General features: G+C 39.6%; 1 protein-coding gene across 4 annotated transcripts in view; it reads right to left on the bottom strand.

The window, feature by feature from the left end:
• CCDC93 (CCC complex scaffolding subunit CCDC93) overlaps window positions 1–17,442 on the bottom strand; it is a 104,571-nt gene that overhangs the window by 16,654 nt on the left and 70,475 nt on the right. For all 4 annotated transcript variants that reach the window (XM_074967222.1, XM_074967224.1, XM_074967223.1 and 1 more), the window contains 7 exons: window positions 15,258–15,320; window positions 10,719–10,792; window positions 8,235–8,316; window positions 6,569–6,640; window positions 4,699–4,770; window positions 4,457–4,565; window positions 2,671–2,753 (listed from right to left, as the gene is read on the bottom strand). In XM_074967222.1, coding sequence (XP_074823323.1) covers window positions 2,671–2,753; window positions 4,457–4,565; window positions 4,699–4,770; window positions 6,569–6,640; window positions 8,235–8,316; window positions 10,719–10,792; window positions 15,258–15,320 — 555 coding nt within the window. The remainder of the gene's footprint in view (window positions 1–2,670; window positions 2,754–4,456; window positions 4,566–4,698; window positions 4,771–6,568; window positions 6,641–8,234; window positions 8,317–10,718; window positions 10,793–15,257; window positions 15,321–17,442) is intronic.

Below are 17,442 nucleotides of genomic sequence, written 5' to 3'. Positions count from 1 at the left end.
TAATGCAAACAGATAAAGCAAGGCATTTGGTAATAACTTTCTAGAATTTATTAGATAAATATTTATAGCCCAGCATTAATGGTGTAATATTATTCCCTCCCACCAACACAGATTAAATCTTTAACAGTTGGCACTAGTCTCATAATTCTCATATCATGGGATCTATGTTCAGATGTTTTGCCGATACAGTCCACATGTAACATATAAACATAGATTTAAATTATAAACATGAATATATACAGCTGACTCAATTCTTTGTCTAGTAAAATTCAGCATCAGATCTCACCAGGAGATAATTTTTAAAAGCTTTTGAGGAAGACAAAACCTTAATGACAATTTTATCAGACCAAGAGATAAACTACATCTATGGTGCTGTGATAATTTTGTCTTGCTGATCTTATATAAATGACATGTTGACTACATTTGAGAAAAAACAGAAAAATATTCAATGATAAATGCACTGTAGATATCCTAGGAATGTCATTTTATGGAGATCATGTCAATTATCAATACAGATAAGTTAGAAAACAGTAGGATGTCCTATTTTGATGATCATTGGCCTAATTAAAAAAAATACATTCTCAGCTGTATTGCTTGATTCAGCACAGTATTTAGGCATACTTCCTTATGTGCTTTGCTGAACTGGAACTTCACAGAAGTTATCCGAATATCAGAATCTAAGCTACAATATTTGCATTACAATAGAACACTCTCCATAGTGCCATGGGCAAAGGCATACCTCATTACTGCAGCCACCTCTTAAACAAAGGTAAATGTGTAGAGTCTTAATTCATCTAATTCATTATAGCAACATCAGAAGGTTGTTTTGGTGGCTTTTCCCACACTGACAGAAACAAAGAACTTCAGTAAATCTGTATAAAGCCCAGTCTTGCAGGGTTGCCAGTTCAAGGAAGTGTTGATAATGCTGAATGAACTTTGCATATAGCAAAATCCTGGCCCTACTGAAGTCAATGAGTTTTGCTATTGACTTTAACAGATGATTTCACTTCTGAACTTTGGATGCCTATCAGAAACCAAAATTTCCAAACCCTTGTCCATCCCTAACTGATAACTCATTCTTTCCTACTGAGTAACTTTCCAGGGCTGTCATGGGCAGATCTTAGGTCACCATAGACTAACTAAGGGAACTGTGAAAGGACAAAACAGGTCTTGCATTTTGGAACATGTTACCGGCACAGTATACACATACACATATATCGGAGTTCCTGACTGTTTAATCTGTTTTTTTTCAGATGATTTTCATGGCAAGGACTGTCAGAATCAACTGTTTCCTCAAAGGGAAATTGAATTCCTGATTCTCTCAGCTGATTCAAATACTCATATCTAGTATATTTGTCAGAATCTACTATTCAGGAAAAAGATGATGGATTTTTAGATTGCAGCTCTCTATGCTACCCTTCCTCTTAGAGAACAGAGATGCTTACTTAATGGTACTGTAAAGGTACCATCTGTTACACAAAGCAAGTAGTGGCTGCCTTCGTAAAGGTATTTAAACAATGTTCTGTTGTTGTTTCATTAAAATGCAATGAGAAGCATGCAATGTCAGACTTACTCTGAAACCTTTTACCAGCTAATGCCAATCTTGTTGTGCTATCATTTATTTTACTGAAGAAAGCAATGTATATTTTCATCTCACCATAACATCATTAGAACTGTTTACAAAAACCCATGTGAACAACTGTTAAAACAATCTTTACGGATTAAGATGTTGTTTTATTTACTGATGTAGGATTCATGACATTTAAGTAACCGAAGATGCTTCAAAGTAACCAGTAAAGCATTACTGATGTTTTACAAACTTTGAAATGCCAGTAAATCCTTTATTATGAAAAAACAGTCATGTGGAGCCAGGATCTTTATCAGAAATGTATTTGCTGTTCCTGCTTATTCCTCCAGTCCTCACTGAAGTCTAGTTTACCTGTAACATCACAGACGGGTTAAATTCATTGTTGGCGTAAGTCCACTGACTTCAATTGTGTGTTACCCCAGAGAGGAATTTGGCTCTAATTTCTGGATGGGGGAAGGAGGAGGAATAGGGAGTAGAAGCAGAAGAACTCTTTAATGAAGAGTATGTTTTCATGATAAATAAGGGCTTGGTCGTGCCCCCTTGAAGTCAAGGAAGGTTCTGTCACTGAATTCAAGGGGAACAGAATCAGACCCTAAGAACCTGATCTTGCTGTCACTGATGTCAATTTACTTTGATAACTGAAATCACTGGCTGTAGCATTGGTCCCTAAACTAATGCAGACACTGGATCACTAACCCTCAGGTTAATCTGATTTTGTGAAGCCAAAATTTAAGTGGTGTGTGTCAGTATCCTAATTTTATTCACCTTTTGAGCCTAAATTGAGTAATTCCGGTATCTATTTCTGGTATTGGCCCTTCTGTTAAAAAAAACACACACATAAACACACACAAAATACACAAGCAGAAATTTTCCTAAACAGAATTAAACCAAACAAACCAAAGATTTCCACAAACATTCTGTAAACAGAGTTTTAGACCCAAGTCAATTTCTTCTCAGTGCTGACCTTTTGAGATAATTACCTGTACCTTGCATAGACAAGACTTAATCCAGTGCCTTATACACAAACTCAGCAGTATCCTATTCTCCTATCATGGGCTAAACATTTAAAAACATGTTCTTACCTCTTTTTCCAAATATACCTTCTTATCATCCAATGTATTATAGAGGGTAAAGAACTGCTTGGTTTCTTTGTGAGTTGCTGACACTGAAAACAAAAGAAAAACAGAGCAATGAAAGACCATATGGGGCACTGCCCCTCCCAATATGTTTAGGGGGATTTATTATTGTTTACATAACCTAGTATTAATAAAAATGTTTTCATGAAATTATTTTTAAATCTTCAGTGAAAAACAGTCTTTCTGCATTTCAGTATTCCCATGCAGAGTTGACAACCCAAAGACTGTTGTATCATGTGGTTTCATGAGAATCAGAGTGGAGAACAGAATAGTCTTTTTTACAATCTTCTCAAAAAAGGGTTGGGAGGAGTTGGAATTAATGCCAGTGCTGAAGGGGAATAGCATTCAGTCTGATTAGCTGTTCTAAGAAGACAAAGAGCTTGTCTACATGGGGAAGTTAATACGCAGTAAGTTAGGATGTGAATTTAAGATACACTACCTACTCCACACTAATTCCCTGTATGAACTCTTACTGTGCATGAAGAGAACCCTCTGACCATTTAGTTTAATGCACTTCTGAAGTGCACTTCACAGCTTAATTCCCCAAAGATTCCATCCACAATGATCATGCTCCAGCCCAGGTCTGAACATATTGTGTACTATAGAATTATATGCATTCTGAAAATTCAGGTTTTGGGGGTCCCAAATTGTGCACCCAAAATTAGTGGATACTTCTGACCTTAATCTCTCTGTGCCTCTGTACCCATTTGTAAAATGGGGATAATACCTTCTCATTTCACAGAGGTGTTGTGAAAATAAATTCATGCATTCAGTGGAAAATACCATCCGATGAAGTGAGCTGTAGCTCACAAAAGCTTATGCTCAAATAAATTGGTTAGCCTCTAAGGTGCCACAAGTACTTCTTTTCTTTTTGCGAATACAGACTAACACGGCTGCTACTCTGAAACCTGTCATTATATACTCTGTTTGTGTATATGTCTGATTATGCACTGTTCACATCTGTACACACAACATATAGTATATACATACCAACAGATGCATAGCATGCATTCCTCCTTTCCTGACACCATGATTACAGGACCAAATTTAGAAGCATATATGCAGAATGGTCAATTTGCATGCACAATTTCATTATCTGGGTGCATACACACTTCTAAAATTTGGGCCATGATACCTGAATTAAAGATTGGTAGGGAAGACATTTAGAGACAAGGCTCACATTCTTCTTCTGCCTAGATATCACAGCACATTTGTAAAACCTGACAATTTTCTGTTTTAACTCCTCTAACCTGTAGCAATAAAAGGGGACATGAGGTGTTTAAGAGAGCCAGCCTTATCTTGATATCTTGACATTGTTTGGGTCAGAACCACATACTTATAAAGAAAACACACACACACATGTACGTCATACAAAAAATGATAAACCAACGTTAACTGTGATTAATAAAACATGAGTCAGATGTAGAGACTTTCCCTGTAAACGGTGGATTAAGGGCTTTCTAAACACTAATCATTGATCCAAGAGACTGAACCTACTGCAAACAAAAGAAAATTACTCCAGAGATCTTGTGCTTCAAGTTTCAGCCTCCAGGGAATTTTTATAGCCAGTTTATAAAATCTTGAAAAGAGGGGTATACAATGTGAATGTCCAATGACCCTTAAATAGAGCAGAATTAGCAGGTGCTGTTGTCATGCACCATAAGCCTATAATGTGATTACACTCCTTCCACTGGTTAGCCTCCAGGAGTACATTTCTGTTTGATATACGTACCCTGACCATAAAGTTCGATAAATCTCTTCTGATACTGAGTTAACTCCGCTCTGCTGGGTACCTCATCAATCTTGCGTTGTAAAATAGCTATCTCTCTATTTCTTCGGGCCTGAGAGAAAGGAAGGGAGAAATGTTGAAGAAAGTTACAGAAATACATTTAAGTGCTTAGCTAAGAAAACTTCAAAAATTCTGCCCCAGTAAGTTTGCCAAAAAACACAAACAAAAAATCATTTTGTACTCACCAGTAATAGTCTGATCTTTTGTAGCTTATCTTTCTCAGTTTTGTATTGCTGGTCTATAATCTTATTAGGTTCCTAAAATTTGAGATACCGAAGATAATTTCTGATTAACAGCAAATCAACAGACTTTAAGCACAGTCTTAAAAAAAAAAAAAGAGGCTTTTGGTCAGCAATTATTAAAAAAACAGATATCCAAAATATTGTCAACATTTTTATATTATTTTAAGGAGAATGGGTTAACGAAGCTGTATGAAAAACAAAATTTAAGTTCTGAATGTCATTTACACTACATAAATAATTGCATATTTTACTAGCTTTTAGGCCATATATATTTTTTAGATTGCTTTTAAGTAGCCTTTTCACTGAAGACCACCACCTCCAAAGGGACAATCGTGAAGTCCGGTAACATGCAGTTAAAACAAAAATTATGAGTCAGATTATGGTCTCAGTTACCACAAGTGTAAAACTGGAGTAAATCCATTGACATCAATACATTTGTGATCAAGGACTTCTATGAGACTACTCATCTGTGTTAAGTTAAGCATATGCATAATTCTATACAGGATGGGGGCCCCAAGTTATCACCATCTTCCTTTGATTCTCCCATTGTGTTGTCCTTAGGTTTCTGTTAATCTTTCAGCTTTGTCGGCCAGGGACTATCTAGGTGCCTGGACAGTGCCAAGTGCACACCTAGGCACTTAACCAGTGATCACCACCAACACCCCAATAATAGTGACCATGACACCAATAATCGCAACAATATTAATAGTTACATCAATCATATCTAGGTGCAATTCACCCTCTGGGACAGGGCCTGTACAAGATTTCCCCATGTCATGTTAGCCCTATATTATCCATGCACAAGATCCCCTTTATTCTCCCTCCCTCTTGTCTCACTCCGCCCTAGTGCTCACACAGCACCAGTAGCTGAAAACCACACACTGGGGTTTGTTCAGGCTTTGGGTGGGGGCAGACAGGTAGAAGTTTTGTTCTTAAACTGTTTCAAATCCTAAAGAGGCTAGTTAAAAAGCATTTCTGTTGTGTTCATTTTTAATATCTTCTGCAATATTGAGGTATAGCACAGGCACCAGGCATTTAAGATCATTCTGTTCTCATCTCCTTAAACCATTTACTTTAACTTCCTTGAATAAGTTACAGAGATAAATTTGGTGCAGGGCTGGTATTTGCTCTGCATTTCCCGGCTTTTGTGGCTTTCCAAATCATATCTTTCATGTGAAGCTTTAACCAAGAAGTCTGAAGTTTCAATTCCTCTCCATGCATGTTGTGTTCAGGAGGTGGGGGATTAAGTTACACGAGCTGCCACCCACTCGATTCTGGAAGAAGTGTATCGAGGCTGTTCTAGTCATCTCAAGGTATACAAAATAACTAAACTTGAGCCTCCACTTTTCTCTACTATAACTCTCCTGCCCTCCTATTAGCATAGATGCATGGTAGCAAAGTTTCACAGTGACTGCTACTTGTTACGCTAATAAGCGTTTCACTGTAACCTCGTGCTCCACTGTCTGTTGCATATACCTGTTCCTTATATTTTTTACTTAGATTTGCTCCTTGTGGTGGGACTACCTTTTTTCATTATGTGTGTACAGCATCTAGTTTGATTGGGGACACTAGGTACCTCAATATCTATCTATATGTTTGCTTTTAATGTTTACTAGTTAGTAGATCAAGAGTGCTGAGGCTATTCTTGAACCCTAGTAACCTGCATGATAGTCAATCTGTTATGCAGGGTTGGTGGCTGTATGTCTCAAATTCCAACAGGACTTTTGTTAATACAACACAGGTGTAAACAGAAAGAAAATTATCCAATGAATATTTTTAAATATTAAAAATAAATCTGACATTTGCTGTTTACCTTTTCTTCCCCATTTTCCTCTGCTTCGGTTTTCAAACTTGCAATATTTTGCTGTAGGCGTGCCATCTCTTCCTTTAAAAGCAACAGAAACATTATAGTTACCTTCTCAAGAAAAAAAAAAGGAAAGAAAGCCCATATCTGTATTTTAATAACTTCTGCATTAGATAGTACTCCATGATGTACATAGAAAAGAAGGACTTGTGGCACCTTAGAGACTAACAAATTTATTTGAGCATAAGCTTTCGTGAGCTACAGCTCACTTCATCTGATGCATCCGATGAAGTGAGCTGTAGCTCACGAAAGCTTATGCTCAAATAAATTTGTTAGTCTCTAAGGTGCCACAAGTCCTCCTTTTCTTTTTGTGAATATAGACTAACACGGCTGCTACTCTGAAACATGAAGTACACGTATTGGGAACTTCCCCTGCGCTAAGGGAAGAAGGAGCCCAATGTTCTTCATTATGTTAAACTGCATGCCTTGTTTTTCAAGTAGAAATAGCCACATTTCTTACTTGTGGAATATATACTTTGGATGCATCTTAAGCAACTAACACATGATATGGAAAGCAGGACTGGAGAAATGTAGGAATGTTAAAATACCAGCACTCTGACACTGGTCTGCAGTATGTAGACACCTCCACAACAACTGCACCCAAAACAAGTTAAAGGCTGCAAAATTATTTCCATCATAACACTGTTTTCAGAACATTTCAAATTTTTCATCTTTGGGGCTAAAATATTCCATGCTTAGTCTCTGCCGAGGGGTGACGTTTCTTCTTTTTCCATTACGTTTAAACAAAGTCTCTTCAGCTCTTGTTGAACTGGGAACTAGAGAAGGAAAACAATTCTCTCTGATCTTTTTTATCATATTTCCAGGGTGTGCATCACCATAGCAGCAAACCGAGCAGAAAACACATTAATTATGCACTGAAATTGAAACATACTCTGAAAGTGAAAAGAAAAGGAGTACTTGTGGCACCTTAGATACTAACTAATTTATTAGAGCATAAGCTTGATCTTGGGCTTCTCTCTTCTGGTGGGTTTTCCAAACCCAGTGGCCCTTGACCAAGAAGTAGGTCCTGGGCACTGTTAGCTGCACTGACCAAGAGGAGACTAAGCTGTCTCAGTGAATAAGATAGATGGGTATCTAATGTAGCTACGCCCAACATTGAATAAGTGTTCTTCGTAGCATGGTTCATGGAGTAAGACGACACATTACTGTGCATCAACATACTGATGACACTATTACCTACATTTAGAAATGATCCTTCCAATATACCTCTTCTGTACTATGCAAGCTGAATGATATGTAACACAAGACAGAACTTTGACAGATGCCACAGTTTAGATACCCTTTGCAAGGACACAAAAATCAATCACCTATTCATTTGTATCTAAAGACCAGTGGCGAGCACTTCTGGATAATCCAGAGCTAGACCTGCAGGGTTGTCCAGCCTAGTTTCAGAGATACATTAGATGACAGATCTATGTGATTCTCCACAATCCTGTCATGGAACGGGTAGGCATTATTCAAAACAGATCTGATATTACCAGTAAACGGCAACAAACAAACCTACTACAGGGCAGGTGGCGGCAGCAACAACATTTACCAATTTTTGATCAATCTTCATGTAACAAGATAGAGAGACAGAGAGAGACACACTTACCCTACAATGTGCTCTGAAATCTTGCTCTTGACTTTTGAGATTTTCATTCATAGCCACCAGTGCTCGTAGGTTCTGCAATGTGCTAAATTAGAAGACACAGCGAACTACATTAATTTTTTCAGTTTCTAAATTTAAAACAAGAAAAACGAAACTATTAGAACAAGGTTAATTTTAAACAAGTTTCCCTGCCACTGAGCTAAACTAACTAAACACAAATATCTTTATGGTGCCATGCAAAATAATACTGCACAGATTTTAATGCTTTCATGATGCTTCCCTCCAGTCCTCTATTATTTATAAAAAGTTCTGGAAACGCCGCCTGCCATCTGAAATATAGTGTAGTTTTTTATTTCTTCAAGACTTGAACTTTAAGGAGGGACGGGAGTGGGGAGAATGGATAGGGAGGCTTTATCCTCTTGTCAAATCAGTCTTGGGCCCCTCCGGTTGCAGTACATATCTAAACTTCTCCAAAAAAGGAAGAGTTTCATTTTTAATAGCTGATTACGGTCATGTTGGGTGAAATTTTAAAGGCTCAAATAGGAGTTCCTAACTTCTACTAACTTTCAATTGGAGCTGGGGTCTTAACTTCTATTGATGCCTTTGAAAAAATCTTCTCCCCTTTGTGGCACTCTAAATGGTAACTTATCCTACATCTTCTTGACTTCTGAAATTCCAGGTTGTCCCAGAGAAAGGGAGGAACATGAGACATTTATTTATTAAAAGGTAAAGAGTATTAAAGATAAAATAAACATGCCAGCCACATTTATCACAAATCAAGCAATTGGAAATTTAATAGTTTGTGATACCCAACTCATTCTGCTGTTCATTCAGGAATAGTATTCTTCATTTAAGATTATGAGATTTGTTTGACATTCTAAAACTGGCTATTGTCAATTAACTATGCTAACATTTTGCAGAACAAAAAAGAGATACAGAATTTAAGTCCACTGTAGTAATAAGCTGGGTGCTTTTCTTTTTGTCTAACTGTAAAACTGCTTGAGACATTCTATACGTTGGAGGAGCGTCTTGTAACCCCCATATTCCTCATCTGTATATAATTGTGATATTGCAAATAAAGCAGGCCATGTGAGGGATCAGGGGAAAGGTTATGATCTGCTGAAAGGCATTCCTCTATCCATATATTTATATCATTAATGCATATGAAGCCAGCAGGAACCACGCTACCTGAAATCACTTGGACATCAAGCACCCACTGTGACATTCTATACCTTGGGGGAGCAGACTGTAACCCCCATGGTCCTCATTTTCATATAATCGTGATCTTGCATATAAAGCATGCCTTGTAAGGTATCAGGGGAAAGGTTATGATCTGCTGAAAGTCATTTCTCTGTCCATATATGTGTATCATTAATGCACATAAGTTATGAGAATTGTGTTGTATAGTGGTCACTAAAATCATGCTGTAAACTGGGGAAATCACCCAGATATTAGCTCCCCAGAGGCAACAGCAAGGAAAGTAACCAACATACAACCCATCAACAGCCATTGTCCAGCAAGGGAGCTACAATTCAATGACTCACCTGCATGAGGCGAGGCCACACCAGGGGAATTGCTCAACCTTGCCTGAAGATTCAGCAATGCCCACCAGACACGCCTGGACTTGTGTTCCCCAAGCACATGGGACTGAGTATAAAACAGAACACAGGGCCCCATGCTTGGCCTTTCTCCTACCCCCACCAAGACACTCAGAAGATGACTGAAGACTCCAACAGAGGAGGCTGGCTTAGGTTTAAGGGACAAACCTGTATATAAAGGACTGCAATATCCAGTGGGGTGAGAAAAACTGCTTAATCTAGATGTTGCCAAGTCTAATAGGGTTGACAGTTTAGACTGCATGCTTATATTTTCTTTTGGTAACTAACTGACTTTTTGCCTATCACTTAAATCTATCTTTCCTAGTCAATAAATTTGTTTAACTGTTTATCTTTACCAGTGAGTTTGCCTGAAGCATGTGGCAAAACTGCTCAAGTTTGCAAAGGATGGTGTAGATCCACCTTCCATTGATGAAGTGGTGAACCAATTAATAAATTTGCACTGCTCGTCTTGAGCAGTGCAAGATGGTTTATTCCTGAGGTACAGTGCTGGGAGGATTTGGCTCTGAGGCCTTTCTCTGTGTGATTCATGAGTGGCTCTGGGAGCATTCATGCAATCCAGCTGGGTGTGGGGCTCCACATGCGGCTGTGCTGAGTGATAACAGCACCTGGAGCGTTTGCTGCTGGTCACTAGCATGGCATGGTGAGAGAGAGCCGAGGCTGGAGGGGATAAGGGGGCACAGCAGTCCCACAGTCCCAGGCTGCACCCCAGAGATCCCATCCCACTGCTGTTCACTAAGCTGAAAACAGACTTCTCACAGCCATACGTTAATTATACATTTAGGCTGAATAAGAAATAAGCACTGAATACTACATTGCCAATGCCAGCAGTTTGCAATGATCATAAGTCACATAAAGGAATAAAACATACCTAGAATCTGCTTGGGATTCCACCGTTTCTAAGGCTGCCAGCTCCTTGTCCAACTGATCACTGCAACTCTTAACCTAAGGGATGCAATTAATAAAACATGTAAATACATTTGCACACACAGAATGATTCATGTTTCTCTGCCTTCCCACACAATGAAGCCAAGGAGATAAGCTTTCTCCAAATAAAAGCTTTAGAGAATTCCCTAGAATCTTTGGCTCTATTTCTTAGCCATCATTAACAAGATCCAAGGTTAGCAGAATTTCCTTACCAGGTATGAATACTGCAAATATGACGAATTTACTGACCGTTGCACTTGCCCTCTACCTTGCCCTCCCAAATCAATATGTAGAATCCCTGTTCCACAGCAAGATGGATAAATGAATTCTAAATTGCACAAGACTGTACCAAATGCTCCTGTCTCTCTTAATTTTGGAACCTATCTACATACAAGCAAAACTGTCATATTTCATTTTTTTCAGGGATGTATGGGTCAGTCATAAAAACCTTGTCTTGGAACAAAATGTGAAAGTTCAACAGATCATGTTGTTTAAAAAAAAACTTATCTAAAATTAAAATCAGATTGGGGTTGTAGAAAAGAAATATTCTAACTGACTGATTCAAGACTTCCCTCTTTCTTCTTCCAATGAACTTTTGTAGCCCGCCATCTAAGCATAAAACTGTGATTCAGACTGATACCTACACAGGGGAATCAGAATCTGCCTTAAACACCTATATGGGCTGCCTGGACCCTAAGTGCAGGGACATAGGGCTAAGCAGAGCTACTAAAGTGCTTACTCCTTCCCTGCAGTGTGTGGAGAGGGAGGAGCAGAGGAATGTGGGGAGTCTTTGCTACACTTTCCCTTCTTACGAGTCCAAGAAGTTGAACAAGTGTGGGGGAGTTGTACTTCGCTGCTAGTGGAGGCCAGCAGTAAATTACTAGCTCCAGGTAGCAAAGAGGAAGGACGGGGATGTACAACCACTGGTACAAACTATACTGATCAGCTTAAATCTCAGAAGGGAGCCAAGGTTTTAGCTCAGCCAAGCTGCGCACATGCTGAAGTACAACAGCTTGGTCTGGACTAGAGTACTGGAAGGTGTTAATTAGCATGGACTAAACAACAATGATGTAAACATCCCAGCTTTTATATCTAACCTAGAGAAGGCCTCAGAGAGGTCTCTCCAACTCACACCACCTCCTAGGGCTACTCCTAATATTTTAAATGTAAACATACTTTAAAGTCAGAATGAACGACATGTAGAAAGGTTCAGGAAAGACATTAAAAAAACTTTACAGTTAACATCTAATCACATTTTTATTGTGTTTCCATGGCATCACAGACTATTTCTTTCTTTGTTCCCTACATTTAATATGGTGTTGCAATTACATTTCTGTTCATTTCCTTGGTAACCTGATGTTGATATGTATGGATTTATGTACAAAATGAATAGGCGCTCCATATTACAGCAAATTTATACCAGATTATGAAACCAAACGCTGCAGATCCAAATGCCAACTGTTAAATACTGATCATTTCTAAAACTGCACTGCATGTCAATCTTAAAAATCGGATAGATCATTCTATACTTTGCTGCTTTTGTTCTTCTGATTTAATGGCCTTCTACAGAGTTTTTTACAACAGTTCTCTTTCCTCCTCCTATTAGTGAATCTAACTTTCACAGAAGATGTCAAATTGGGTATGTCTATCCCGCACACTAATCCTGCACTCTAACTCAGATTTGAGCCCAAGCCCCCTTATGTCCACACACATCAGGCAGACTCGGCTCAGTAATACTCAGGACCCAGGCTTTAGGATCCTGCTACTGAGGTGGGTCAGAGCCTGAGTCCTACTGAGATTCAGGATCAAGCACTGTTATTTTGCAGGGTGGAAATCAGACAAGCTGCAGACCCAAATCAGAAGGTCTGTGTAGTGCAGCATGGACATGTCAGCATGCCTGAGACATCTTGGTCCACCACTTGTAAACCCAAGTTCACAATGCAGTATGCTCAAGCATGGGCTTGTATTCACAGAGTCCCACAGACCTGGGCTTAGTGTGCAGTGCAGACATACCCACTGACAGTCGTGGAGGGAGGAGTCCCTATGGATGAGATTATGAGTACTTATATATGCATAGCATCTTCTGTCCTGAAAGGACATTTCCTATACTATCTCTCTCTCTCTCTATTTATATGAAAAAAGCATTGAAAAGCAGTAATCCCAAGGGTGAAGGGTGGAATCCAATTGACCCATACGTGAAGGGGAGTATGGTCAGTTACATGGGGCCAGCCATTTATCATACAAAACACACTATGGGATCTTTAATGGCCACACAGAACAGACAAGACCTTTGTTCTAGGGATCCCATCCAAAACACCTATGCTCAGTAAACTGCATGGTATTTACAGAGCTGTCCAGAGGACAATGACAATACCATTTTGCGGCAGCTTTCAAAATTTGTTTTTGTTCCACCTGGGAATGAAACCGAAACCTTTTGAACATTTTCATGAAATGGAATTGTGTCAAAATGTAGGTTTTCTAGAGATGAAAGCCTCAGGTTACCAGAGAGCCCCTGAATCAAGAAATCTGTCCCAACGAAAACTTCATCAAAACATTCTGGATTCAACAAAACAGCAAAATGAAATGTCATTGAAAATGTTCTGACGAGCTCTAGTATTTAGATTAAACAGCATTGGATTAAGTGCCTAGCTGAGCCAGCATGGTACCGTACTAGCAGTTCTATCAAATCTAAGTATTCAAATCCAATGTACTGGTTGCAGAACCACCCAGCAAAAATGCTGGTTTTCCTCTCCACCAACATGCGTCAATGCTGGTGGGGAAGGATCATCTCTATAGGTAACAGTTAATTTCTCTACCCATTTAATTCTTAGTCTTACTGCTGAGTTAGTCATTGGGGTTGGGGACTTGGCTACCCATTTATTTGGAATGGATTTCAAATTAGGTATCCAACAGCTATCAGATGGAAACAATCTTTAGCCTTGACCAAATTGGGCTAAAAGTCAAAACAATGACCAAGAGATGAAAGATTCTATATATTCTATTACTAATCCAGAGAGGCAGCCAGACCAGCAAAATAATTTAAAAAAAAAAAAAAGTGTTTATTTTTGATGGAATTGAGAGGCGCCTGAACTTGTGACCATCCACTGTTTTACTGCTTTATCTCCTCAAAACCATGCAGGGAACCAACAAACTGGCATCGGCAAACTAACTACACCCACAGTTTCAACAGAATGAGATGAGTTAGTTTCATGAGCCACAACTCCAGTAGTTTCTGTACACCAATATATGTCTATAGTCTGCCTATATCCTGATCCCACTTCACACTCAACCAGAAGTACTCTCCTCAGTGTCCCAAAAATGATCAGAAAAAAAATCCCCTTTATACTATTAGGACTCTGATTTGATTTTCAAAACATTACTCAGTGGGAGCTTTTCAAAATCCCATATATAATTTGCCTGTGCAGCAATAAAAGAAAGTAGGGTCAATACCAGTTTCAAAGAAATACAACTTGTCTGTCTAATATTACATGTTAACTATATAAAACAGAGGTGGGCAAACTATGGCCCGCAGGCCACATCCAGCCCACGGGACTGTCCTGCCCGGTCCCTGAACCCCTCCCCCACTGTCCCCCATCCCCCGCAGCCTCAGCACACCACGCTGCCAGTGCTCTGGCCCACCACTCCTGCCAGCCAGGGAAACAGGGGTGGGGTAGAATAGGGCATGGGAGTCCCGGGGGCCCTGTCGTGTGTGTGTGTGTGTGTGTGTGTGTGTGTGTGTGTGTGTGTGTGTGTGTGTGTGTGTGTGTGTGTGTGTGTGTGTGTGTGTGTGTAGGGGTCGGTGCAGTCAGGGAATGGGGAACAGGGGAGGCTGGATAGGGCATGGGAGTCCCAGGGGGCCTGTCAGGGGGCAGAGGTGTGGATAGGGGTTGGGGCAGTCAGGGAGCGGGGGGGGGTTGGATGGGTCGGGAGTTGGGGGGGCAGTCAGGGGACAGGGAGCAGTTGGATGGGGCGGAGGTTTTGGGGGAGTGGATAGACATGGGAGTCCCAGGAGGCCAATCAGGGGTCGGGGGTGTGGCTAGGGGTCGGGGCAGTCAGGGGACATGGAGAAGGGGGCATTGGATAGGGGGTGGGGTCCCAGGAGGGGGCCATCAGAGGCAAGGAGCAGTGGGCGCTGGATGGGTCAGGGATTCTGAGGGGGGCACTCAGGGGGTGCTAAGTGGGAGGGGGCACATAGGAGGCGGGGGGGGGCAGGCTGTTTGGTGAGGCACAGCCTTCCCTACCCAGCCCTCCATATAGTTTTGCAACCCCCATGTGGCCCTCGGGCCAAAAAGTTTGACTACCCCTGATATAAAAGAAAGGATGAGAAAAGTAGTGTTATAGATTTAATATTATTACCACTACTATCACACATTCACAAATTCTAAATTCGTTCTTTTCATCCTCCTATATGCATGATCTGCTTCACTCTTCAGGGAACATAAGAAATGTTACATTTTACAAAGGGGGAAAAAAGCAAGATTACCTCAGTCAATGTCTTCTTTGCTTCACTACAGCCTGCTTGCAGGTCAGCACATTTAGCTTGCAACTATTAACAAAGAAAAAGAAGCATTTGATTCTACAGTCACACTAATTACACCTGTAATGGAGAATGGCAATATTTGAGCTATTGAGTTATTTATTACATTGAGGTTCACAATGGCTGTCTTCTACATAATAGGAAAGCTGTCAGAGTCACAGTCTTTCCCTGTCAGATTCTTAGTCTACATTCTGTTACATGAATTTTGGCTGAAAAAATCCAACAAACATGTCAGACACTTACAGATGAACTCTCCAGACGCATTAGCCTTAAAACAAATAGTTGTCAATGGACTGGTGACTTGCGGGATGGAATCTTTGTGCTGTGGAACTCCAGAGAGGTTTTAACAATAATCTAGACCAGTTACCTTAAATTTCACAGCTACACTGGAACGAGGGTCATGTTAACAAGCCACCTCTACTCTTCCAGACAATTTGGTACACTTGGGAGACATTGTGCTGTACATTATTGTTCTGATCATTGTCACTGATTTCTTCAGGTAACAGTCAGGAGGAAAAAAGATTTTAGCAGCAGCAGGGCATTTTCTTAATATGCATCAACCTATTATGTCATTATTAACAGTAAACCTATGACAAAAATCTAATTTGGCAGCAGTGAGGAAAACTCCATTGACTATTTCACCTTGTCACACAGAATTTACAAGCTCCTCTGATAACATATGAAACAGGGATATATAGTGTGAGGTGGAAAATTAACCACGCGTTGTGTTTGGATCAGAACAGCCTGAGACTCCTTTATTGTAATACAAGCATGCAGGGAGAGATAGCTAGCCAGGAGCTGCTCTGTTTTCCATACATTTCAACAAACTTATATAGGGTTTTCAGTGGCATTTTGAACAATACACTTCTGCATGCATACTTTTCCAACACACCCTACCAATTATGCCTTATAAAGGACAATATCATACATATTACATCAATAAACAACTTTTCTAGTTTAAGCAAGGTTAAATAATAGGCCAAGTGCGGCTGACTGTAGGCCATGGGTTATATATTGCAATATTGTGGTCAGGGGCTTTTTAAGTGGAACTGGCTGGATAGTCAGGGGCTTTTAGAAACCCCCCTGCTGCCATAGAATCCCTTGGCCTCCCACTTGTACACTTATGACCTTTTCTCATCCTTCTTTAGCACATACAGTTATTCTGCAATAGGGAGATTTAGGTCAAAGGACCTTAGTAGTTTTTTTCTTCCACAAGTGCTTTACAGGTAAATAATAATAAGTCCTTGTCTTTAGGCCCAGTTTTTTTAAAAGAAATTCAGGGGCCTAACTCCCACTGATTTCAATGGCAGTTAGGTGTTCAAATACCTTTGAAAAAAATCTATCCCGTTCAATCTGTGTTTACGCATAACACTACAAACAGTGACAGCAGAAACAGAATTGGGGTCAGAAGACGGGAACACAAATGATGCAATAAAAAGATCACATAGTTGCCTTGGTCAGTTATTGATGAATCTAAAGAATTCTGCTTCCCCCCCCACTTTTTTTCTAGTTTTTGGTTTGCTGTTGATAAACTAAAGATGTGGATCTAAACACTCCATTCACTCAACTGCTAGTTTTTGCAAGACTTCATATAGAATTTATAATATTAGCAAAGTCTTTCATGGTGTTCCTGAGGATTCAGAATTAAGAGTTCCAAAAACTCCAAAAATTAGAATTTAACCTTTATTCCTGTTTGCCAGTTCTCACTAAAGGATTAACATATAAAACAAAATTTAATTTTTTTAAACTAAGCAGTTTTTGAACTATGAACCAAGCTTATTGCAGTATTGGGACCAAAACTTCAAAATGTGAAACCTAAAATTCGGCTCTCGAAAACACTGCAACCAATTAATTTTAAAGCCTCTTCCCACTCAAACTTCCCAAGGAAAAAAAAAATTCTCCACTGGCCAGAGGTAACAAGAAATTAAAGAAAAGAGCTTTACTGTAAAGTTAAAAGAGGGGCTACATTTGGGCTCATAAGGAAACTATCTTACAAACTAGAGAGTCAACAGTATTACTCCAGAATATGCAGAAGCATAACATTAGGGATATAAAGTTCTGCAAAGTGGCATTACTCGTTTCACAAGCACATTTTCATATGTTTTAAATTTGTTTTTCCTCTTCCCTGTTG

Source organism: Natator depressus, chromosome 11 (assembly GCF_965152275.1).
Source record: "Natator depressus isolate rNatDep1 chromosome 11, rNatDep2.hap1, whole genome shotgun sequence".
NCBI classification, from domain to species: Eukaryota; Metazoa; Chordata; order Testudines; family Cheloniidae; genus Natator; species Natator depressus.
Note: the sequence above shows the minus strand (reverse complement) of the source record. Positions and strands in the feature narration are given on the sequence as shown.